Source organism: Vicugna pacos, chromosome 8, assembly GCF_048564905.1.
Source record: "Vicugna pacos chromosome 8, VicPac4, whole genome shotgun sequence".
Taxonomy (NCBI): Eukaryota; Metazoa; Chordata; class Mammalia; order Artiodactyla; family Camelidae; genus Vicugna; species Vicugna pacos.
This window is the reverse complement of record NC_132994.1, coordinates 34,909,223-34,933,649: the sequence shown is the minus strand read 5'-3', so window position 1 is coordinate 34,933,649 and position 24,427 is coordinate 34,909,223. Positions and strand designations below refer to the sequence as shown.

The window sequence follows — 24,427 nt, the reverse complement described above, 5'->3', positions numbered from 1 at the left end:
CTAGAATGTAGCAGAAGCACACTGCGATTCAGCAGTGAGAAGCATAATCTTTATAGAGTCTGCATGGCTAAAGGGATAGCTCAAGGTCATGGCACTCAGAGAAAAAGGTAAGAAACACAGGGAGACCTCACAAAACCCAGCACCATTTGTGTAAATTTAAAATACATATATAGAAAACGGAGAAAGCATACATTCTGTAGAAATATCTCCAAACAAAATGATACTTATTAAAGATATATTAGAAACTTCTGATTCTGATGGACTAGCTTGTACGAAACCAATCTTTCCATCGAGAACAACTGTAAATATGGAATAGAATACATGTTTGAAAGTGACTTTTTCTAGAAAAAGGGTCTTTGATGATGTAATTAAGGATCTCAATAGATGAGATTATCTGGGTGAGCCCTAAATCCAATGACAAAGGTCCTTAAAAAGAGACAGAAGAGGAGAGGACACAGAGAGGAGAAGGACAGGTGTGGATGGAGGCTGACTGGAGATTGGAGGTATGCAGCTATGGGCAAGAATGCCTGGAGCCACCAGAAGCTGGAAGAGGCAAAGGAGGATTCTCCCCTAGAGCCTTACAAGGGAATGGCCCTGCCAAAAACTTGACTTCAGACTTTTGGCCTCCAGAGCTGTAAGAGGATATATTTCTGTTTCTGTTTTTTTTTTTTTAAGCCACCCAGTTTGTGGTAATCTATTGTGGCAGCCACAGGAAACTAACACAGCACCATTACCATTTCCCAAATAATGCAAAGACTATCAGTCTTCTCCATCATACAGGTTTTTTTTTTCTAATTCATAAATTTATACTCTTAGGCAGTGAAATGTTGTTGTCTTACATTATAATTCTACATGTATTTTAAAGCCAGCAAGGCATTGTGATTATTATTTTGTCAATATTTGATACTTTCATTTAAAAAAGCACTTGACTTGCTAGAGGAAAAATGGCATCTTGCTATTTTTATTCACAGTTCTTGGTAATATAATTGAGCAGTTTATCTTCCTTTTTGAAATGTCTTTCATATTTTTGTTAACTTTCCTATTGGGTTCATTAGCTTTGCTTGATTGTTAAAATTCTTAAAATGTAAAAGAATAACCCTCTTGTCATATATATATATAATTTTCTCTACTTTGTTCTTTTTCTTTTAGTTTTACCACAGATTTGTTTTAGCACACATTCTTTAATTTCTGATATACTTTAGTGGTTTTGTTCATTGCTTTCAGCTCAGAAAGTCCTCCCCACTCCAGAGATGTTAGCGATAGGTAGTCACTTGTATTTTCTTAATTGGGGGAGGTAGAATACTCTTTTGACTCTTTAGGCAAAAAGCTTTACCTAAAGTCTTTAAGGTGGTCAACTGCAGGATTTAGTAGTTGAAGATGTTATTTCAAGCATAAACAAAACTCAAAACAGGTCCTGGACTGAATTATAGGGCACAAGAGAGTTTGGCTCTGGTGTTTAGGGCTGATGACTCTGCTGTCTACAACTCACTGCCAAACATTGTCCTCCACAGTGATGTGGTGGGAAGCTGCCACCAGACTCTGCTTTCTGGATGATATCACTCTGTCTTGTGGGCTCTGATAGAAAGAAGAAAAGAAGCCAAACCTGGGGCTTTGGGAGAATTATAACTGTAACCTAGGGTCAAAACTCCCTTTTTCCATCACACTGAAGGGCCAGGACTCTGGAGTGGTGGGACCATCCACTGTGAACCTGGGGTTTGCAGTCCAGAAAAGAGAGCATTGGGCTTTGCAGATAGCTCCATCAGCATCCTCCTTGCCAAAAGTCAAGCCTGAGTCACCACCCCTAACAACACTCAGAGCTCAGTCCAGGCACTAGGGTTGGCATGGGGTCCTGGCCCAGCTGCTTTTCTAGGATGTAAGAAAGGGCATCCCTGAGAACAGAGTAAGGGGCAGAGAGAGGCTATAAACATAGTTGAGAGACCACATGAGTCTGAATGAGCTGACAGAATGATGCCCTCTTCAGGTGACAGGACAGAAAAGTAGGAAACCTGGGTAAACTGAGTTCAGATCGGTCTTCCCCATCGACAAGCCGTGCAGTCTTGGGTAAGTGACCCGTTTTCTCTAATCTGAATCCCAAGACAGTATCACTGTCTGAAACCCAAGGGATTTGGACAAGATGGTCTCTAAGGCCCCTTCCAGCCCTCTGATGCTACAACAAAAACCCCTAGCAGACTTGGTTGGCTCCCTTAACAAAGAAGGTGGCCTCTGTGTGGAGAGGAAGGAAGTCACAGGCTCCAGGAGATAAGCGCGGTCTGCAAAGCCTGGCCTGACCGGTTTTCACGTGCATGCTGCGTGGTGTGGGAAGTCCTGCTGTTCTTGTACCACCCTGTCCAGTGATAACCTGCCACACACTGATTGTCTCGCAATAAAAGAGAATGTTATCAGCTGTCTGCTGCTTCGGTAATAAAGTGAATGTGCATTCACAGTGGTGGACATATGACTTATCAGTATGTTATGAAACATGATTATATAGCTGTCTTTACCTTCTGCCACAGTTTTTATAGGCTCCTTTGTGTGAAATATTGGCAAAACATAAATTTAATGCACTTTCAGTGAAGGAAAGAATGCCATCTCATGTTTATTTACCGTATGTTCCCATTAATAATAAAAAACATTGAGGGGCAATTCTTCTTTTAATACAAGGTTCACTTGAATATTACAGTAACACCCCACTACCAGGCACTGTAGTCATTCTTGGACTTGGTTACATGAAGACTTAACCCAGCACATACAGGAAGGCTTCTAGGACAGGGCTCTCAAGTGCATAATCAAATGGCCATAAACCCCTTTCCCCCAATACAACATGCCCAGACTCATAAATAATTATACTAAAAGGATTCTCTTGGTGAGTAGGTCCTTCTCCCCACTTCCTTCCACCTACATGTATGTATTCAAATATGTTCATCCAGTCACCCATCTGTCCGGGAATGTTGGCTCTGCTGGTTATGTACACCTCTGGAGTTGATCCTAATAAATTCCTTTCTTATAGGTGCATTTTTTCTAGGAAATAATCCAGTTCTTCAGGGCATCCTGGAACATAAGCCACACTAGTTGTGTAGTATACTCTGTGCGTGAGCCCTGATAAGTCACAGAGACTCCCAGGTACGTGATGTGTGTGTGTGTGTGTGTGTGTGTGCAAGACAGAGACAGAAAGACAGAATTTGTGTGTAAGTTAATTTTTTGTTTGGTTTTATGTACAAAAAAAATCTACTTTGGGGGAAGCAGCGATGATATAATCAGTATTAATGTTGTTCTCAGGTATTCCTAAATATTGATTCTATTTGAAAATTAAAGATTAATATTTTTAGCAAATATGTAGATGTCAGTTTCATTCATTGGGAAAAATGGGCATAATACTGATTTGGATTGCTGTTTTGGAGATAAATCTTAACTATGTATCAAATATTATACAAATATCATATGTTATATTCAGCTTATTTTCAGAGCAGTAGCTAAAGATTTTAATAGCACTTTCGAGATCTTCTGATTACTGGAAACTGATAATGTATGAAAAATATTTTATGAGTGCAGTAGAAGGAAACTTGAAAAGCAAAATACACTTAAGGCTATAAAATGTAGACTAGGTGAAATTCAGCATTCATGAAGTCTGCTTTCACCAACAGTAATAATAATAGCAGCTAAGGCATATAAGTTGCTATCATGTGTCAGGCACAATTGAACTTTATATATTAACTCATTTAACCCTTACAACAACCCTAAGTTACTATTATGATTCCCTGCTGAATAAATAAGAATTTGCCCAAGGTCTGACAGCAAGTTAAAAAGCCAGACGTCTACATTAAGTAAGATGCTGTTTTCTTCTCTCCATCTTTTCACACTACCCTTAACCGGCAGGAGCACTGATCCAGTTGGTCCACCCTGTAAGTGGCTGACTGCATACTCTCTTCCTTCTGGCTGGAGAAGGAGGGACAGCACTGCTCCTCGTCTGGAGACTTGGCCAGTTCCTTCCGGCTATCCGCTGAGACAACCAGGTCCAGGCTAACTGGCCACTGGGTCTCTCTCTCACTTTCTCTCTCATTTTGAATCACTTCTCCCCATGTCTGGAAGTTTGGTGTTGGTTTGTTTACTAACCACTAATGGCAAGATCTGAGACCTGGGTTTGAGTATGAAGGGCTTAAATTGGGCAAAGCAAGTCAAGCTTTGGACTGAGGCAATGTCTACCATCCTGGCTTAAGAGAAAAGGACAGTTTACATGAACCAGCCCAGCTTCTAAGGATGTTCTGCACTTAGATTATTTTCCAAAGCCACAGCTCACAATCACAGCAAACTTCTTTCCTCCTTCCTTTCCTTTATCAACTATTAATTTAGACTGGATATTGTGCCTCACTATTTCCCTAAGGGACACACTAAGGTTGTGGTAGAATTCAGATATTTCAGAATCCTCTGACCACCATTAATTGGTACTCTTTCCCTCAATTTCTCCCACAAAGTCTCAACAACATATCCAAAAACGTGGGCTTGGGATTGTTAGTCTATTTGTGGAGATGGGTTTGTGCTAAACCTTCACAGTTGTCCTCTCCTGCGAGACCAGGGGCAAAGTCTGACTGAGGTTAGAAAATCAGGCTCCCATCTGGAACTGCTTTTCCTTTATGCTCACTTCAAGTCTTGGCTTTTTTATGCTATGTTCTGCCAAATGAACTAAACAGCACCGTAACAAGTTTTACTAAAGGATGGTGAACTTCTGTCTACTCTTTTTTTTTTCTACATAGAAAATTTTTAAATTTTATTGAAAGAGATTTTTTTTCCTGCAGTGTGACTTTTTTTTAACATTTTTTATTGATTTATAATCAGTTTACAATGTTGTGTCAAATTACAGTATAGAGCACAATTTTTCAGTTATACATGAACATATATATATTCATTGTCACATTTTTTTCTCTGTGAGCTACCGTAAGATCTTGTGTATATTTCCCTGTGCTTTACAGTATAATCTTGTTTATCTGTTCTACAATTTTAAAATCCTGTCTATCCCTTCCCACCCTCCACCCCCTTGGCAACCACAAGTTTATATTTTATGTCTATGAGTCTATTTCTGTTTTGTATTTATGCTTTTGTTTTTGTTTTTTAGATTCCACATATGAGCGATCTCATATGATATTTTTCTTTCTCTTTCTGGCTTACTTCACTTAGGATAACATTCTCCAGGAGCATCCATGTTGCTGCAAATGGCGTTATGTTGTCGGTTTTTATGGCTGAGTAGTATTCCATTGTATAAATACACCACATCTTCTTTATCCAGTCATCCTTTGATGGACATTTAGGCTGTTTTCATGTCTTGGCTATTGTAAATAGTGCTGCTATGAACATTGGGGTGCAGGTGTCATCCTGAAGTAGGGTTCCTTCTGGATATAAGCCCAGGAGTGGGATTCCTGGGTCATACGGTAAGTTTCTATTCATAGTCTTTTGAGGAATCTCCATACTGTTTTCCACAGTGGCTGCACCAAACAGCATTCCCACCGGCAGTGTAGGAGGGTTCCCCTTTCTCCATAGCCTCTCCAGCATTTGTCATTTGTGGACTTTTGAATGATGGCCATTCTGACTGGAGTGAGGTGATACCTCATTGTAGTTTTGATTTGCATTTTTCTGATAATTAGTGATATTGAGCATGTTTTCATGTGCTTATTGATCATTTGTATGTGTTCTTTGGAGAATTGCTTGTTCAAGTCTTTTGCCCATCTTGTCTAGTCTTAAATAATTGAAAATTTGGGTTTGAATCTTGTGAATCTCTGTCTGCAACTTGATGTTCAGTTTTGGCAAAAACAGCGTATTTGTTCTGGAAGCCATGAGTGGTAAAAATCTTGAATTCATCCATTTCTGATTTACCTTTCTTCCTGAGAACTCAGGATCTTTACACTTCCTCATGTCCCTCATGTAGTTAGGTGGGCCTATGTAACTAGCTCTGCCTAATGGATTGTGCGTGAAAGTGTCATTTGTGAGCCAAAGCATTTCACTGCTGGTGTGAGACCCTACAGTTCTCCCAAACCCCAGTGATTTTGGAGATGGTCTTATGTTGTGGGGATAGTGCCAGAAGATGGGTGACTACATTGTATAGAAAACAGTTGCCTTAGAAAGTTGCCCAGGCTGTGCAGTTAACATTATACAGGAGAGAAATCTTTGCTGTGTCAACCCACTGTGATTTTTGTGGGATTGTTTGTTACTGCAACATAATTTAGCTTTTTCTGACTAATGAGCCATGCCACATTGAAACTTTGCATTTTATTTCCATATGGTATTATTTTTATTATTTATTAGCTGCTATTTTACTTTGATTCTTTATCTGACCCTTAACTTATTTATTACAACCTTATTGATGTATAATAAGCTGTACATATTTAAAGTATGCAATTTGATGAAATTTGACATTTGTGTACATCCATGAAATGATCAAACAAGTAAGATAATGAACTTATCCATCATCCCAAAAAGGTTCCTTGTGCTTCTTTGCCATCCCTGCCTCTCTCTCTCCTTCCAGTCCCTAATCCCCCAATCCCAACTATTAATCTGCTTTCTGTCATTGTACATTTTCAAGGATTTTATGTAAGTGCAATCTTACAATATGTGTTCTTTTTCTGCCTGGCTTCTTTCACCCAGCATAATTTTTTTGAGACATATCCATGTGGTCACATGTATCAGTAGTTCATTCCTTTTAATTTCTGAGTAGCATTCTATTGTACAAATGCACCACAATTTGTTTATTCATTTACCTGTTGATGGACATTTGAGTCGTTTTCAGTTTTTGGCTGTTCCAAGTAAAGCTTCTGTGAACATTCATGTGCAAATCTTTGTATAGACATATGCTTTAATTTCTCTTGGATAGATACTTAAGAGTGGAATGGCTGGGTCATATGGTAGGAGTATGTTTACCTTTTCAAGAAACCACCAAACTATTTTCCAAAGTGTCTATGCTGTTTTACATTCCCACCATCAATGTATAAGAATTCCAGCTGCTCTGCATCCTTGCAGTTCTTGGTATGGTCTGACTTTTAATTTTGATTAAATGATTACACTCTCCCAAGTTCACAACTTTGTTCCCAATGTCATCAATTTATGTTCTTGATACTTCTTGGCAATAGTCTCTTAACTGGCACTCCTCCTTCAGATAAATTGAGGTTGTCAGATAGGAACTCTGTGAACTTCCTCCCACCACCTATAAACTTAGCTCTGTTAATACCAGTCATTCCCACCTTGCCTCCTGTCAGAGCAGGGGAGCTGTGTCTCCACCTCCTCCTGTCTAAGTCCCTCTCTCCTCCTGACATCATATTCTGGACCCCATTCTCCTGTGAAGCCTCACTCTGTCAGGCATCTTTCTCTCTCTGCTGTCTTCTGCTTTTCCAGTTACATGGTACTTTCTCCTCAGTCTAATAATACATTCAATTTTTGCCCATGTTTAAAAAACAAAACAAAACAAAGACCATCTTGTTACCCTATATTTCCCCCAAACTACTGCCCTATCTCTTTCCTTCTGTTTAAAGTTAAATATATTGTAAAAATTAGAAAATTCCCACTGCCTCTTCAATCCACTGCAATCTAGCTTTTATCCTGCTCTCCACTGAAGCTGCTCTCACTCAGCTTCACACATTCCAAACCCTCTCTTACGTGACCTCTGGGCAGCCTTTATATACTTGATCACTTCCTTCTTAAAACTTTTTTCCTCTTGGTTTTCCAGGGGTCTATCCTAGATGCTCCTCTTTGGTCTCCTTTTCTCTTTTGCATTCCTTCACTGTACTCTCATATGTTGTTGTGTCCAGATTGTAACTTTGGCCTTTTCTCACTCCCTCCCATGGCTTCACTTCCACCTTGAGGTCAGTGACTACCGAAATTAGGTCTCCATTCCAGCAATCCTTGTGAGCTCTGAAGCCACAGGGCCAATTGCCCCCACTTGGTTATCCCACAGATCCTGCCATTTCCTACATGGAAAATTTGATTCACTATCCTCTTTCTCAGATCTGCCTCCTCCTCTGTTCCCGTTTCAGTGTATCCACCCAGTTAAACATCCTTGACTCCTAAATTGTTCCTCATAATCACTCACTTAGTCAGAGACACTCTATTTCTTTGAGATCTTTGGAGTCCATCTTCTCCCTACCCCTTCTGCCCTTCTTAGCTGAGGCTGACAGCACCTCTTACCTTGGTTGCTGCAACTGGTCTTCAAAATAGTCTCTTGGCTTCCAGATTTCCCACCTGCAGTCCATTCCTAATGCTGCTTCTTATAATCTGGCTCCTGCCTACCTCTCCAGACTTATCTCCTGTTACCTCCTCTCTAGGCTCTAGATCTTATACACTCCAGCCATACTGAATGGCCTGCATTGCTCTGAATGGGCCATGCTTTTGTGATTCATGTTGTCCTCCTGATCTAGAACACTCTCCTTCAATGTCCTTTGCCTTGTAGATTTCTTTTGTTCTTCTTGACTCAGCACAGTATTGCCTCGCTAGTGGAGCCTTCCATAGGATTTCCCTGGCCTTCCTATGGGATCCCTACCACTCTGTGTATACCTTTACTATTGCACTTTTCATCAGTACTGTTCTCAGAGCTGTGACTGTTACCTTATATGATAAAAAAGTCTTTGCAGATGTGATTAAGTCAAGGATCTTGAGATGGGGAGGTTATCCTGGATTATCTGGGCAAGCACTGAATGTAATTACAAGTGTCCTTATAGGAGGGAGGCAGAAGGAGATTTGACTTCAGAAGAAGGCAATGTAACCACTGAAGCAAAATAATACACTACTGGTTTTGAAGATGGCAGAAGAAGCCACAGGCCAAAGAATACAACTCTAAAACCTGAAAAAGTCAAGGAAGCAAATTCTCCCCCTAGAACCTCCAAAGGAAGTGCAGCCCTGCTTACGTCCTGACTTCAGCCCAATGAAATATAGTGCAGACTTCTGATCTTTGTAAGGGACTGAATATGTATTGTTTTAAGCTACCAAGTTTGTGCTCATTGGTTACAGCAGCAATAGAAAAATAATACCTTGGGCTAAGTGGGACTCTGCCCTGGGCCTCATGCTGCAGAGGCCCCTACTCTAGGTCTATTCCAGTTGTATTCCTTATCTTGGGATGAAGAGTCTATGTCCTCACTTCTAGACCAGACACAAGGCCCCCACGACCCCCAAATTCCTCACTCAAGAAACTCTTATTCAAGGCCTATTTCTGGAGTCTAAATACCTCTTCTCCAAGTTTGTCCTTTTTTTTTAAAAAAAAATAAGCTTTTATTTCCAGTAAGTGGATTTTGATGAGATTTGACAAACTTCTTTAAATTTCTAGCATTCAATTAAAATATTTTTCTTGCTTATAAGTGATCTCCTTGGGGAAGAGCTATTAAGTTATGAATAGCCCTGGATTTAAGTTCCATGTTAAAATAGTTCTGAACCAGGGTTTTAGGTCATTCACATTTTCCCCCTAAATTTGTCCTTTCAAGACATGCTATAATGCTAGTGGGCTCATTCTGTGACTTGATCTAAAGGGTAATCAAGGGAGCAACTGTTTGTGGGATGAACCACTTTGTAGACAACAGACTGAAGGGCACAAAAACTGAAGCCAGGAGACCAGAGAGAAGGCTACTACAGTAATTCAGGCAAGAGATTTTGATAGTGGTGGAGATGGGAAGAAGTGGCTAGACTCTGGGTATATTTTGAAAATAAAGGCAAAAAAGCATTCACATTGGGTGGGAGGTCTGAGAGAAAAGGAAGGGTAAGTGTGAGTCCAAGGTTTCTGGCTTGAACAACTAGGAAGATGACATTGCCATTAGCTTAGACGGTAAAGAAGGGAGAAAGAGCACTTATTGGGGTAACGATCAGTGGCTCTATTTTAAATGTGTTAAATTTAGGATGCCCATTAGACAGCAAAGTGTGTAGGCAGTTGGATGTTAGAGTGAATCTTGCTTTTCTCTGAGACTATATGCTCCCAGCAACTAGCATAGGAGATTAAAATAGGAGATTCTTAATACTAGATGGACCAAATGAATATGTGACATTTCTTCATACAGATGTTTGAGTTTTATATCCTTACATCATCAGGTAGGATAAAATCCAACCCACTGACATTACACAGACTGGCCAATTGTGTACACCGGGAGTATTAACAATCTGATTGTTTAGTATCTTCCTGTTCTTGGCTCTCTCAAAGATTTTGATTAGGACTAGGGTAGATATTTAATATTAATCCAAGTAGATAGAAGTTAAACCCATGGCCTGTCCTATTAGCTTAGTGTTGAACTTTCTTTTCTTTTTTTTTTAATTAAAAAAATTGGGGGGGGGATTAGATTTATTTATTTCTGGAGGAGGTACTGGGGATTGAACCCAGACCTCATGCATGCTAAGCATGCATTCTACCACTTGAGCTGTAACCCACCCCTAGTGTTGAAATTTCTTAACTTACTAATTGCAAGAAAAATTTTTTTGTAATTATAGTAAGTGTAATGACTTTTTTATTCCATCTCTGAAGTCATATTGTTTTCCTCTCCACGTGTTTGGAAAAGCTTACAGCCAGAGCTTTTGCTATTTCAGTCCACTTGTGAATGCATCTTGGATACTAATAGAGCCTGAAACACTGATGATGCTGACTGGTCTATGAAGGTTAGTTCGTTAAAAGATATGTTAATATAACAAATGGGTAATAATGCTGATCTTCCTGGCTCTAAATTTACAGCCATTATAAAACTATATGTTTATAAAACTTGGTGTGCTTTATTGTGTTAAAAAGTTTGCAGCTCTGTTGCAAGATGATGGAGACTAGATTGCTCATTCATTTTTCTCTTGTACCTTTCCCCCTACCCGCCTCATTCCTGTGAAATTTCTCTTGTCAAGTTCACTAATGACATTCACATTAAAAAATCTATAGTCATTGTTTTTAATCCTTATTTGAATTATTCTCTCAGCAATGTTTGACCCAATTGACTACTCCCTCCTGAAACATTTATTTCCTTTTTTTTTTTTTTTTGATCATTGTGTTCTCTTGATGTGATGGTTAATTTTACATGTCAGCTTGACTGAACCATGGGTGCCCAGACATTTGGTTGAACCTTATTCTGAGTGTGTCTGCAAGGATGTTTCTAGATGGGATTAACATTTGACTCAGTAGACTGAGTAAAGCAGATTGCCCTCCCTGATGCAAGGGGGCCTCATCCAGTGGATTGAAGAGCAGAAAAGAATAAAAGAGCTGAGTAAACTCCTGCTGCCTGATTGACCTGAGCAGGAACACTGGTCTTTTCCTGCCTTTGGTCTCTATTTGAAACATCAGTTCTTGGGTTTTGAGCCCATGGGCTCTCCTGGTTCTCAGGCCTTTGGACTCAGACTGGAACCATGCCATCAGCTCTCCTAAGTGTCCAGCTTGCTGACTATAGCTCTTGCAACTTCTTAGCCTCCATAGTTGCATGCGCCAGTTCTTTTGTTTTTGTTGTTTGAGCCAATTCTTTATAATAAATCTCTTCAATGTGTATTTGTTTGCTTGTAGGCCATCTCCCCCACTAGAGTATAACACTATGAGCAGGCACCTTTTGTCTATCTAGTTCATTTCTGTAGTCCCAGCCCTGAGATTGTATCTAGAAGATAATAAGCATTCAGTAAATACTTGTGGACTATATGAGAAAATTTGCTTGTGTGTATTTTCCTAAGGCCTAAGACCAGTAACTATTTGTACTTCTGTGCATATTTCTTCATAGGTGCTCAGAGTATGTCCACATATATTGTCGTATTTATCCTCACATCAGTCGGGAAGAAGGGGATGAGGGGAACAACTATGATTCACACCCTGTAGTGGAATGGGAATGTTTAGTTCTTGAGGATCTTAATGCCCTGTGTTTTGAAGATAAGAGTGCCTCAAAGGGGACTTGCTAGGCATACCTTCATTTATCTCATGAACACAGTATATCTTGGACTCCTGTCTTAGAAGAATTTGTTTATTTTATAGGACTGTGCATTTTGCTACAAGACCTGGCCAGTAACAGTAAACTCAGTCAATATGAATTTTCAACATTTAAAATTCTTTCTAGATGGAAAAACTGTGTCTAAAAATTGTGATTTCAGGATTCACAAGTGCACATGTGTGGTAAGATAAAGGAATGGTTTCCGACATCCTCTGGAGATTGTCTTCCAAACCCAGTAGCCAAGGGGGTAGATTAATTTGCACCGATAACACCAATAATGCTTTAGTGTCCTATGAATACTGTTACGTGAATATATTACCCCCTTCCTACCCCTCCCCAATAATCTGGATAAGGTGTTTCAGTGACAATTTGTGAACAATGTGCAAATGCATATGATTTTTTTACATCAAGATTTTCACAGGAGGGAGATGATACATAAAAAAACTGTTAGAGTAAATGCACTAATTAATTCAGCTCTTAAATAGTTATTCTATCATCTGTCACATGCCAAAAATTGCATTTTTATAATGTGTTTATTTGTGTACAAAATGTTATAATTTACTGATGCATATGCAGCAAAATACTTTATCACATACAACAAAAATACACTTTTTAACCCCCTTCCCCTGCCTTTTGAAAATGGCAACACTGTTTTGGCAGTTCAGCAGCTAAAAATAAAGTGCTATAATTAAGCAGTATTGGAATGTCTTCACTTGACAAATGTGATGTACAATTTGAGTATACAACCACATTTTTGTTAGTTTTTTCACAGAACAGGAGATTCCACATCCTGAACACCTCCAGAAGATACAAATATTTGTATATATATGTACACATGTATACACTGTATATGTAAAGTACCAACAAGCCTCTTTGTCTTTGTAAGTTTGTTGTGTTTATGTTTATTCTTTCTTTCCAAAGTCAGAGTCACACTATTGGGATCTCACAGTTCATCACCAAAGTCTGGCTTGTTGGGGTGTGGTGTTGGTGAGAGGACAGAGGGAGCCTTCAGACCTCACTGGGGGACCTGGAGCGGAAGGGCACTTTGGACTGGAAACAGCCACAAAACAGGAGCCACAGGGCACGTTGGATCTCCTGGTTGCGGAAGGCATAGATAATAGGATTGATCATGGAGTTGTAGGTGGCAGGCAGCAGGGTGGCGTAGGTGTAGACAGCCGGGTCCTCATGGCTGCCCACCACACAGTAGATGGCAAAGGGCAGCCAGCTGGCACCGAAAGTGCCCAGCACCACGGCCAGCGTACCCACGCCCTTTCTGGTGGCGGCAAGGTGGGGTGGTGCAAGGCAGTGCTGCTGCAGCGCGATCTGGTGCGCATGACGCCAGACTACCTGGCAGATGCGCACGTACAGGTGCAACATGATGCCGAAGACAGCAAAAAAGGTGGCGGAAAGCAGCGCCACGTGGCTGCGTGTCAGCGGGCGCACCACGCTGCAGGCGGCGCGCTCTGCCAGGCAGTTCCAGCCGAGCACCGGCAGCAGCCCGAGGCCTAGGGACACCGTCCAGGTGGCGGCGAGCAGGAGATGCACACCCAACAGGGTCCGTCGCGAATAATAGGTGAGCGCGTTGTAGAGAGACAGGTAACGATCTACCGTGATGGCCAGCAGGCTGCTGACTGAGGCCGCGAAGGAGGCCACGAGGAAGCCCACAGTGAGCAGGCTTACAGTCTCCGAGGGCACCAGGTACTGGAACACGAAGTGCAGAATGAGACCGCAGCCCGCCAGCAGATCCGCGGTTGCCAGGCTGCCCACCAGCACGAACATGGGCGTGCGCAGAGCTGGTGTGGAGGCGATGAGCGCCACTACCAGCGCATTTTCACCTGCGATCACCGTCCCCGACACGCAGAGCAGTACGTCCCATGGGTTCACTGCCGACAGCAGCAGCCCTGGTGGCCCCGCTGGCAGCTGAGAAGACAGCTCCAGCGACGCATTAGCTGCGCCGCCGCCCCCCAGCGCCGCTGCCGCTGCAGGGGGCCCCCATTCAACTGTGTCCCGCGCTCCTGCCGCTGTGGCCGCTGCCGCCGCACCCTCGGCCGCCACTGCCACCACCTGGGACTCGTTGAGCGAAGATGCGCTCGCGTTCATTGCGGCCGGACGCTACACCCTGCGTGGAGAGGGAGAGGAAGCTTCAGGTGTGTGGTTCACGCCGCCAGAGTACTTCCCCGGGCGCCGGTGCCCTGCTCATATTGCCCATCCCACCCCGGGACTCCAGGACAGAACGAGGAAGCAGTGGTTTACAACCAAAAATAAATGATAACCTGTTGAATGAGTGAGCGTGTGAGTGAGTGAAATGCACAAGGCATACCCGCACTAATACCTGAGTTTTTGCACAGATATACACACAAATAACATACAGTCACATGCACACAGATCACCTAAGTGTGCCTGTATTTGCACACGCATCGTGTGCACCAAGCTAGTGGTGTCAGCCTCTGAGAGTCCCACCCTGGCGCTGACCCGCGTGGTCAGGCGTTCTTAAACTAGGCGGCAGAGTCGCTGTCCAAGGTTCTGAGAGAGAAGTTTCTGAAATCGTGGAGCCACAGAGAACCCTGGGATAGGGGGTTTTCGGGAGAGAGGCTGAGATGTTTCTGTGTAGGAGGAGGGTGTGGAATCAAGCTTGACTCCATTTCTCCGGCTTCGGGAAGGACTCATCCCCTGGCCACTTCATCCCTTCCCCTCTCCACACCCTCAAAGTTCCCTTAGGGAGCCGGGCTGCTCACCTGAGGAATCAGGGCTTCAGGAAATAGCCGATCATGAGCTCTGTGGCAGGGCGCCAGGCTGCGCACCCCGCGGGAAGAGAGCCAACGCCTGAAGGAGGTGGCCGGGCTGGCAGGGAGAGGAATACGGGGCTCCTGTCGCTGTGCCGGCGCCTCCGAGAGTGAGACACACAGTAGAAGAAAAGGCGGCTACGAGTAGTGTATCCGCCGGAGATTGACAAGCAGGGCGCGGTGACGTCAGGCTCCTGGCTCCAGGGTGCCAGCTCCGCACTCGCTCTCCTCGCCCGCCCATCAGCTACCTTCCCCCACCATATACCCTCCCCGAACGATGTCTCAGAGGGTTCAAGGAGGGAGGAGAAGCCAGAGGACCGCCGCCAGTCCAGAACATCCAGGAATGAGATGGGGGAAAGCGGAAAGGGAAAAAGGAGTGAAGACTCTGAGGCCAGGCAAGGAGGGTGACCTGGGAGGGGAGGGGTGAGGGATGAGTTGCACTGGCCAGACAGCAAAGCCCAGGGTCAAAGGTCATTTGGAGGCTAGATTGAAGAAGAAGCCCTAGAGAAGGGAGAGCTTGGGGCAGGGAGGTCTGATGACTGTCTGATGACAGACCTCCCTGCCCCAACCTTAAAAAAATAAAAAGTATAGGCACAGGAATGAACTGGGGGTTGGGGGGAATGAGTTGTTTAAGGATGTTTGTGGTACAGTGTGTCAGCTGAGTAAAGTCAGAGGAGAAAAGCCAAGTTGTGGGGAACAGAAAAAAGATGGGACATCTAGAAAACAACAACAATCTCTTCTTTTGGATGTTACCTGTGCAATCGATTCCTCTCTCCCCCTCCATTTCTTTGTCTCTTCCACTGTCTTTCTTGAACTCTACACAACAGGTTTCACCATTATCTTCCCAGCCGAATTCTTCACAACTACAGTAGCTGATAGTGCCCTTGGAACTTGCTCTTTGATTAAAGACCAGGTCTGTGTCTTGTTAGAAAAGAAGAAAACAGCAAAATGTGATTTACTTTCCTGGCAACAGACTTTGCCCTGTTAATTAGTACCCTATAAAACAAATTACAGGACAAAAATAGTGATAACTCAGCTGCACCAGACTTCAGTAGGCAGGAGTTTTATTTCCAGCCCAGATAAATCATCCTTTTGGTTTAAAGGTGTTTTGTTTCATCAGTAAAATACAAGTATTGGACTTCTTCTTTGTTTTTAATTAGCCAGAATCTCCAATAGCTGTACTTGGGGAAAAGCTAAAATAGTTGATTTCACCTAAGGCTCTAAAATAAATGGTTGCATATCAGCATGGCATTATACCAGAGCCAGAGCCCTGATTTTCAGGGACAGCATGCTCTGAGCAAGGTGAAAGTAGACATTTGTTACTGGCATCCTCTACTTTTCCCTGTGTACCTTCTTCCCTCTCCTGGCTTAACTTTGCCTCTAGACCCAGGGGCCCAAAAAGAAAAGAAAATATGTATACTCCTGTTTACAGGCTGGAGTGGGAGGTGGATTTTTATCCTGGCCTTCTCCCTCTAAACATGGTCCCCAAGTCCAGACTAGTCCTGCTTTCCTGCCTCAGTGCAGCTGAACTTAACTAGAGAAAAGAAGAAAAACTGTAGGACCATTCAATTCTTTGCTGCAATAGCCAATGTTGGACCATAAAATGATTTTACACACAATTTCTCCATTTGGGGAGTTCATAAAATTCTCATACCACCATTTTCATGAACCTTCAAATTGGCTGAAGTTCTAAGTTTCCAGAAAGCACCATTTTGGGTTTCAGTAAAAGATTGTCAACTAAAATGTTATTTCAGAGCTGTCAAATGAACTGTCAAACCACTATAATCGCATGTTAATCACAAATTTTTCAAACAGATAAAGGCCCAAGGGGAGGAGAATCCCCCATGTGTTATATTTTTACATGTTACAATGCAGCAGAAATTTTGAGGTAAAAATTAAACAAACAGAGATCCTGTGTTTTGTACATCCTCAGGATTTCACCATCACCAGTAATGGATTGACTTTTTAATGGTTTCAGAAGGAAGACAACACACGTATAATCATGTACATAAATGCTGGTTGAGAGTTTGTAGACTGTCTTTGGGTTATGCCTGTCTGTGGTTACCTCTCAGACGCTGGACTGGATCCTGAAATCAGACAATGCACATTCTTTCAAGCTTTCCTCATCTCCTCCATCCCCACCTATCTCCTGAGAGGCAGAAGAAGAAGAAAGGTGTGTGATGCAATGGTTATGGATGGGTATTAGAAGTATTTCATTGCTTGTTCCACTCAAAGCTCTGCACAAGTACATCTTGGTCTCCAAGAATGTTCAGTCTGTGAACCATGTGACAGTTTCTACCCCTGGCCCAGCTTATGGGAGGAGATTGATGCCTAACCCAAGGCTAGGCAAGACCAGCCATTGTTTGCTATATAAGACCAGTGACTAGATTCCCTTCCTGAAAATTTGAACTAAGAAACATTGTGACAATGGTCAGTCAGGGTTGGTCTCTGGACCTGAAAGATCATAAGGTAGGGCTGCAGCACTCATGTTGAGCCCTGTGTCAAATAAGAATCAGAGGAAGCCAGTTGTAATGAAAGAATGAAGCAGATGTGCAGAGAGGAACAGAGATAAGGAAGATAAATGACTGAGAGAAGGAGGGAATGACCTCAGTCCCTGAGTGTCTGGTTTCTGTCTCTGGGAGTCTAGATCCCTACATCCCTTAGAATTGCTATTTGTAGTCTCTGCTACAAACCTACCTTGTCTTCAGCTACCTTGAGTGGGTTTCTACTCTGTAAATCTTTGATACCCGACTGAAACACACAACCAAATATATTATTCATCCACCAGGTTGTTTGATCCTGGTTATGTTTTTGGGTTTGGTTATGTGTGAAGTTTGGTTTCTGGCTTGTAGTCACAAGTTAAATTTATTACTTCCACCCCTGTGACACATTGAACATATCCTCTGGTGCCTTTATATTCCAGCATTATCCAAGCATGAACAACAAAGAAACTTTCCTTGTCTGAAGTTTTGCCCAAGAATCACAACCTCTCAACCACAACTCTTTCTCTGGTTCCCTTGGGTATGTCTTGCCCATCTCAGCCTAAGCCAGTGGTTCCAATCCTGGTTGGACATTAGAATTACCTAGAAAGCTTTTAAAAACTAGTTTCTTGGATCTCTCACCCAGAGATTCTGACTCATCTGGTCTGGAGTGAGGACCAGCATCAAATTTCCTAAAAGATGCTAATGGAAAGCCAGGGTAGAGAACACTCATCTAAGCAATCATACAGTCTTTTTCTCAGTTTCACTAAACTCCTGAAATAGTGGATTGGAGTTTAGAATAGTTGCAATAAAGGAGTTTTAGCAATAAATCACGTAGTGTAATTTCAGATTTAGGACACTAAGCAGTCCTCTGTAGAACTTTAATTTTCCACACTCAGAAGAACTTCCTTTATGGCCCAAGATGAAGGCTAACACTTGATTCCCATTTGGCCTTGATGAACTTAATGGCCCCATCAAGGAATTCTAAATTCTGGTTTCCCTCAACCCTCTATTTTTCTGTAGCTTTCAAGTATTTGCCCTGTTCCTTATTCTGAGTTCACATTCGCTTCCCAGGTGTGCCCTCTCCTGGCCCAGATTTTTGCAAGTCAATTTTGTTTTACAAAATCAGAGCTGCAGTCAGCCAAGCTGTCTAGACCTTATAAAACTACATTGGAGAGACCCATACCAGCAATCCTGACCTCTCGCTCTGGGCATCTACACACACACACACACACACACACTCCTTCTACTTGGTTCTTAGAGACAAACAATACACTTTTCTACTGGGAAGTACAAGTCTATTTGCTGGTATACAGATAGTTGTGCTGACAGCACAGGAAGAGAGCAGGTGCTTAGTGAAATATATGAAGCTGTTATTAAGAAAGATTGCTGCTGAAAGAGGCAGGAATCACAGAGGGCCATTGAATGCTCTATATTATTTGGCCAGAGCCAGGGTGTTGAATGAAGTGTAATCTTTTTGGGACACATGCTGAGGCAGATGAATGATATTCAAAATATCTCATTTTCTCTGTTTCTATCTGTCCTCAGGGTTTCCTCTCCCTCTCAGGCATCAATGGTGGGTCATAATGTCCAAGGTACCTACTTCCTCAGCATGTCCAAACACATCTGGGCTGCTCTTGCTTCATGCCAAGTGAGCAGTTTTCACTCCAAAAGGCTATTATCCTTGGAGTTCAGCATCACTTAATATTCCCACCAAATTTAGAAAAAGAGCCACCATTATTATCCACCATTATTATCAGTACATGGATGGCTACATGATGCAGAACATTGTGCAGGGCAGCTGAAATTTTTTACTTAATTCAGTTGGTGAGAGACTTTTTTTTTTTTTTGCATGAGAAACAAATCAGGAAAAATAGTAGCATTTAAAGACATTTGTTCCATTTTCACAAAGAGTGAAAATAACTTTATTGAGTTTCATGGAGATATGCATCATCTTGCAGCTTAGATTACTGACTAAGTGAATATGAGAAGGATAAAGCTGGTTCTGTTGGTATATTTGAAAAGTAACAAGGAGGTAGTCTTCTAATCTGCTGTGCCCTATATTTTCAAAGTGCTTTGAAGCTCATACAATGGGTTCATACTCGTTTTCTCATTTTATTCTTTGAAACAATTACATGATGTTTGAGGTTATTTTCTTTGCAGATGGGGGCAAATGAAGTTCAGAGAGGTGGAGTGAGTTGCCCAAGGGCACACAGGACATCAGCAGGTACTTTGTGTATGAGATATCAACAATTTCATGGGAAATAAAAACAAATATGGATTCAATGTATGTAAAGGAATGGCCCTAACCTCTAAGCCCCCTGGGGAGCTCTGTGCTAGACTTTAAGAGCCATAGTCTCCCAACTCTGCCCAAAGTCTCTGCTGTCCTCGTGTGCCAATACTCTCCTTGGGAAAATTATACAGGCCTTGGCCAGAGTAGGACTTCTGACACTCGGAGGAGACTGCAGCCTATCTAGGGCCCAGCCCCCTCCTATAACCTTTTATGTCCCCAGAAGACCTCTGTCCCCTTTCTTCTCTAATAAATGACAGAAAAACTCTACTGCAAAGATAGGTATGTACTTTCCTCAGGCTAGAAATCAAAGTACACATTATCTTTAAAAAAAAACTTTTATAAAATGCAATACTCCTAAACAATCAAAACTAAAATTAAAAAATGAAAAATGGGGAAAATTCCCTCAATTGGACATGCAAAAGATTAATATCTACCATAGACTTTGTCAGCTGTATAAAAACAGTATTAAGTCCTAACAGGTAAAGGTTAAGAATAGCTAATTCAAATTGTTTTTAAAAAGAGAGACAAATGGTCAACCTTAGTGTTACTCAAGTAAGTATAATTTAAATCATTAATGAATTGAAACAACACTTTAAAATAATAAAACCCAGTGCTATAAAAGACAGAGAAACTGGTACACTCATGGAGTGCTATTAGCATTGTAAATTATTACATTTATTTTGAAAAGCAATTTGGCAGTGAATTTCAAGACACATAAAAATGTTTCTGCCCTTTGGCTGCTGATTTTCATGTCAAGATAATTATACAATATAAAAATAATTGTGTACATGAAAGTAATCTTTGTGGGGCTATCTAATAATAGCAAACATAAACAATCTGAGTGTCTAACGGTAGGAGAAGTGGTAAATGTTGCTCTATGTCCTTAATGTAATACTGTGCAGTCATCGAAATGATAACTGTAAAGTCCCTTCCATTTGTCATCCCACTGTTAACTGGTCTCCTCCTCCCCAAATTTCACAAGGAATTAGAAGGCAATCCCTTGATTCCCTGGCTCCCTACTTAAAATTCACACGTGTGGTCCCATCTGCATTCCTCATCTTTCCTGTCCCTGTCTTTTTTTCTGGTTAATCTCTCCACTTCCCTTCAGACCCTCTCTGTCTTCTTCTCCACCATCTCACTCCCTCAAATAGCTTTTCTTTCTCAGTCATCTGAGCCAGCAGGCTCTGAGCAATGGAATAACCCAGCCCAGAGGGAGCAAGGTATGGACCAGCCTCAACAATGGCATCCAACTGGAACACAATCTGCTGCAAACTCTGAGCAGAAAAGCCCTAAACAGAGGGGATGGGGAGAGGAAAGTCACAGTCACTTAGGCTTTTGTCAGGGCCAAGGCACTTTATATGCATAGTCTTCTTTTACCCCATGGGTCTCTTTTTATTAGTCACATTTAACACACCAGGAAGCAGAGATCTAAGGGGTTAACTAACATTCACTCTTACGTAGCTTATAAGGGGTAGAGTCCATTTGGTTCTCAAAGTCTCACTTTCCTAAACAAGGTCTCTGCTCTGGGAAGGGGACCTGAGGTGTGCTTAGCTTTAGGAACGGGGGTCAGTCAAACCAGTGAGTATATCCTGGGAAGCGCCGCAAATCAAGTGGAGAAGTTTGGATTTGGTGCAAGAGGAAACAGGGACCCAGCGGAGGACGCTGAACGGAGCTGGTTTGAACAGGCGCTTTAGGAAGACAGCAGGGAGTGGAGAGCAGAAGGCAGGCTGTTTTTCTGTGACACACTTGTGGGCACCAAGTAAATAAAGCAGCCTATTCAATGAGAGCAAGCGGGAACTTCTGAATTGCTGCTAAGTCACCACTCTGGATCCTTATCTGAAATGTAATCCCCTGATCATTTAAGAAGGATTCTGAAAACTAGGAGAGGTTGCTAAGGGAATAAAGCCCTAAGTATCATAACCAGCAGAATCCACAAAATAATTTTCCCAAATGAGCTCAATTCTCCAGCTAGCAGCATTTGAGGGTTTGGCTGGAGAAGAGGAGGGAGCCAGCAGGGATCCGCCCTCTTCTTCTGCCTCCAGACTTTCTTCCCATGTGCACAGAGGCGAGTCCCCACCAAGAGTCCTCTTCACACTTGCATTCTCAGGATGTCTACAGCTCCGATGCTCCTGCAGCCAGGGACCCTACCCTCTCATAGATTCTCAAAGTTTCTTGGGTTTTTACTTGATATGCCTTTACATCCCTGTCCTGAACCCCAAGCTGAATGATGCTTCAAGTAAGAATAATTGATTTGAGTGACTTGTATAACATGCTTATTTTATTAGGTGGAGGCGGATTAGATTTTTCTTTTGAGCTTTTTAAAAAGGATAGGCATCTACATATGGTTATAAGACATTCACAGCATGAAAACAAACAAACAAAAATTCAGTATATACAGTATGGACTCAGTTTTGTAAAAGAAATTATATATGTATGTATATATATATATGCTACATATCAAAATGTTAACAGTAATTACTTCTGAGTGGAGGCTATTTTTATCTTATTTTTTTAATGTGTGGTAGAAACCAATACCTATCTTCCAATATTCGTTCTCCCTTTATTCTATAATAATAGAACCTCCAATTTTGGCTGGGCATATGGCCACCTAGAATAAATAGCATATGTCTAGACCTCCCTTGCAGCTAGCTGTGGTCATGTTACAGTTCTGACCAGTGAGATGTGAGTGGATGTGTTGTATGGCACCTTCTAGAAAATGTCCTTGAAAGGAAGGGACATGCCCTATTTCTCTTTTCTTCTTCTTGCCAACTGGAATGTGAGTGTGATGATTGAGCTGGAGCAGCCATCTTGGTCCCTGAAGGGGAAGCCATAATGCTGAAGATGTTGGAATAATAAGAGAGAAGAAACATGGGTCCCTGGTGGTCATGGGCCACCACACCAGCCTGACATCCTATATCTATATGAGAATTATTCTTGCTCTCTGTTTTGTTTCTGTTGCTACTATTTTGAGTTTTCTGTCACTTGACAGCTGAACCAAATCCTAGATAATACATCTGTGTATTTTTGAAAGCCATGAAACATAGAGGGGTGTATAGAAAATTCAAGTCCAGGTCTCACACATGGGATGATTTTTCTAGCTGCAGAATTTTTCATTGAAACCACTTGTCCCAAGTTTTACTTGTATCTTCTCTCATACTCTGTTCAAACAAATTGCATCAAATCAGCACTTAACACTGTGTTCAGTTTTTTATAGAAAGGACACACTGTCTCATCCCTAGTCAATGGCCTATCTTGATTTTAATTCAAAGGGCTTCACAATTCTCCTAGGAATAAGGTATTGTTGTGACTTCCCTGTAATGATTTGGGGATATTTGTAGTAGCCTTTTAGGTCATTAGAGACCTGTAATGTCTCAGGCAAAACCAAAGCTGAGATGGTTTAGGCAGCCCTTTCCCTGCCCAAGTGAGCTATTTCTATCAACATACTGAGAACGTGGCCTGTGAGGACCAAGAGAAGAGTCAGTGTGTGTGTGTGCGGGTGTGTGTGCGAGTTGCAACTATGTGTTGCACATGCTTTACATGGCTGTGTGGTACTCATGTGCTGTGCGGTTTTGGTGTGTGGGTGGTGCATACATGTTTGTGAGATGTTCGTGTGTTCATGTGTGTTCTGTGAGCGTGTATTTGTGGAGTCCATGTGTTGGGGGGGGTCTGTATGTGGGGATGTTTACTGTGCTCCTGTGCCTCGCAGGGGAAGGGTGTGGGGCTGTGTGTGCTTGTGTATCACATGGGCATGTTTGTAGTGTCTAGATGTGTGAGTGTGTGCTTGCACACATTCATGTGTAGTCCAGCTATGTAACAGCGACAGAGGAGAAACCTTGCATTACTGGTCCTATGGAGGGTTGCAGCTGATTTAGAAGCCATGCCAGAATCAGTCATATGGAAGAACCCCCACCTCCACCACTCCTCCTCCTCATCCATTTCTAGATCACAGGCGTCCCCATTCATTCCTAATAATAATACAGTGTTTACATTACATTTGGTTATCTAAACTGCAGGCAAGCACTAGCAATTTAATTCTAAGTTGGCTTTGATTCAGCTGCTACTTTTGCTTTTGCTGCTCCAAATGACTGAAAGTCATTTTTCCAGTTAATTTTTTCCAGGCATTTGCTTACACTATGAAGGGAAAATTATCTTGAAACATAAGGGATACTTAAAATAACAAAATTAAAGGGAGATCTCAGATGAAGAAAAACAGATGTTAATGGAATAGAGCGTTGACATTTCAGCTATTCTCACACATTTGGTGTGAAACATACTCTTCAGCATCTCACATGTCACCATTTTATCTCCACAAAGAATCTATCGTCTTTTGCTCTTCAGTTCACTCACTACTGTGGCTGCCATTTCTGAGCAGGTCTGAGTTCACAGGGACCCCCTAAAAGGGGAAAAAAACCATTCCTGTGGGAGTACTTACAGACTGCATCACAGGGTGATGTTGCCCTTCTGACGTTTTTCCTGTGTCTCACGTGGAACACGAAGGTGCCCTGAGAAGAGAATGCCCCACTTGGTTTCTATGCTGTGTTGGGGAAGGGCCAGGCCGCCCCTAGGTGGTGCTGTTGAGCACTGGCTGGGAGGGGCACTTGCCACACTGAGATGAGGTGGAAGTGGCGTCGTAGGGTTTCTAGAGCCTAATGTCCCTCCTGGCTGGTTTTGGCCATATCTGAGAATGTGCCTGGACTGCAAACATGGGATCATTAGCATGGTCGTTACTCACATGGCCCTATGAAATACAGACTGTTACCTATATTTCAAACCCAGGTTGAAGTTCCCTTGTCCAAAGTTATGCGTGTAGTAAGTGTCCATGTTGGGATTTGAAACCAGGCAGTTTGGTTTCTGAACTCTGCTCTTAACTCTGGCTCACTCCCAAACACTTGCAACACGGACCATGCAGGAGCCATGTAGAGACGGTGGGCGGGGGGGGGGGGGGGCGTTTATTGAGGCACAGATTTGGCACCTGTT

The 24,427-nt window shown here is 42.3% G+C and overlaps 1 protein-coding gene and 1 long non-coding RNA gene across 3 annotated transcripts in view; one reads left to right on the top strand and one right to left on the bottom strand.

Moving 5' to 3' along the window:
- LOC140697692 (uncharacterized) overlaps positions 1–24,427 on the top strand; it is a 157,234-nt gene that overhangs the window by 45,157 nt on the left and 87,650 nt on the right. The window lies entirely within an intron of this gene.
- GPR6 (G protein-coupled receptor 6) lies at positions 12,409–14,148 on the bottom strand. Its single transcript, XM_006205651.4, has one exon. The coding sequence runs from the start codon at positions 13,992–13,994 to the stop codon at positions 12,903–12,905; it is 1,092 nt and encodes a 363-aa protein (XP_006205713.1). The 5' UTR covers positions 13,995–14,148; the 3' UTR covers positions 12,409–12,902.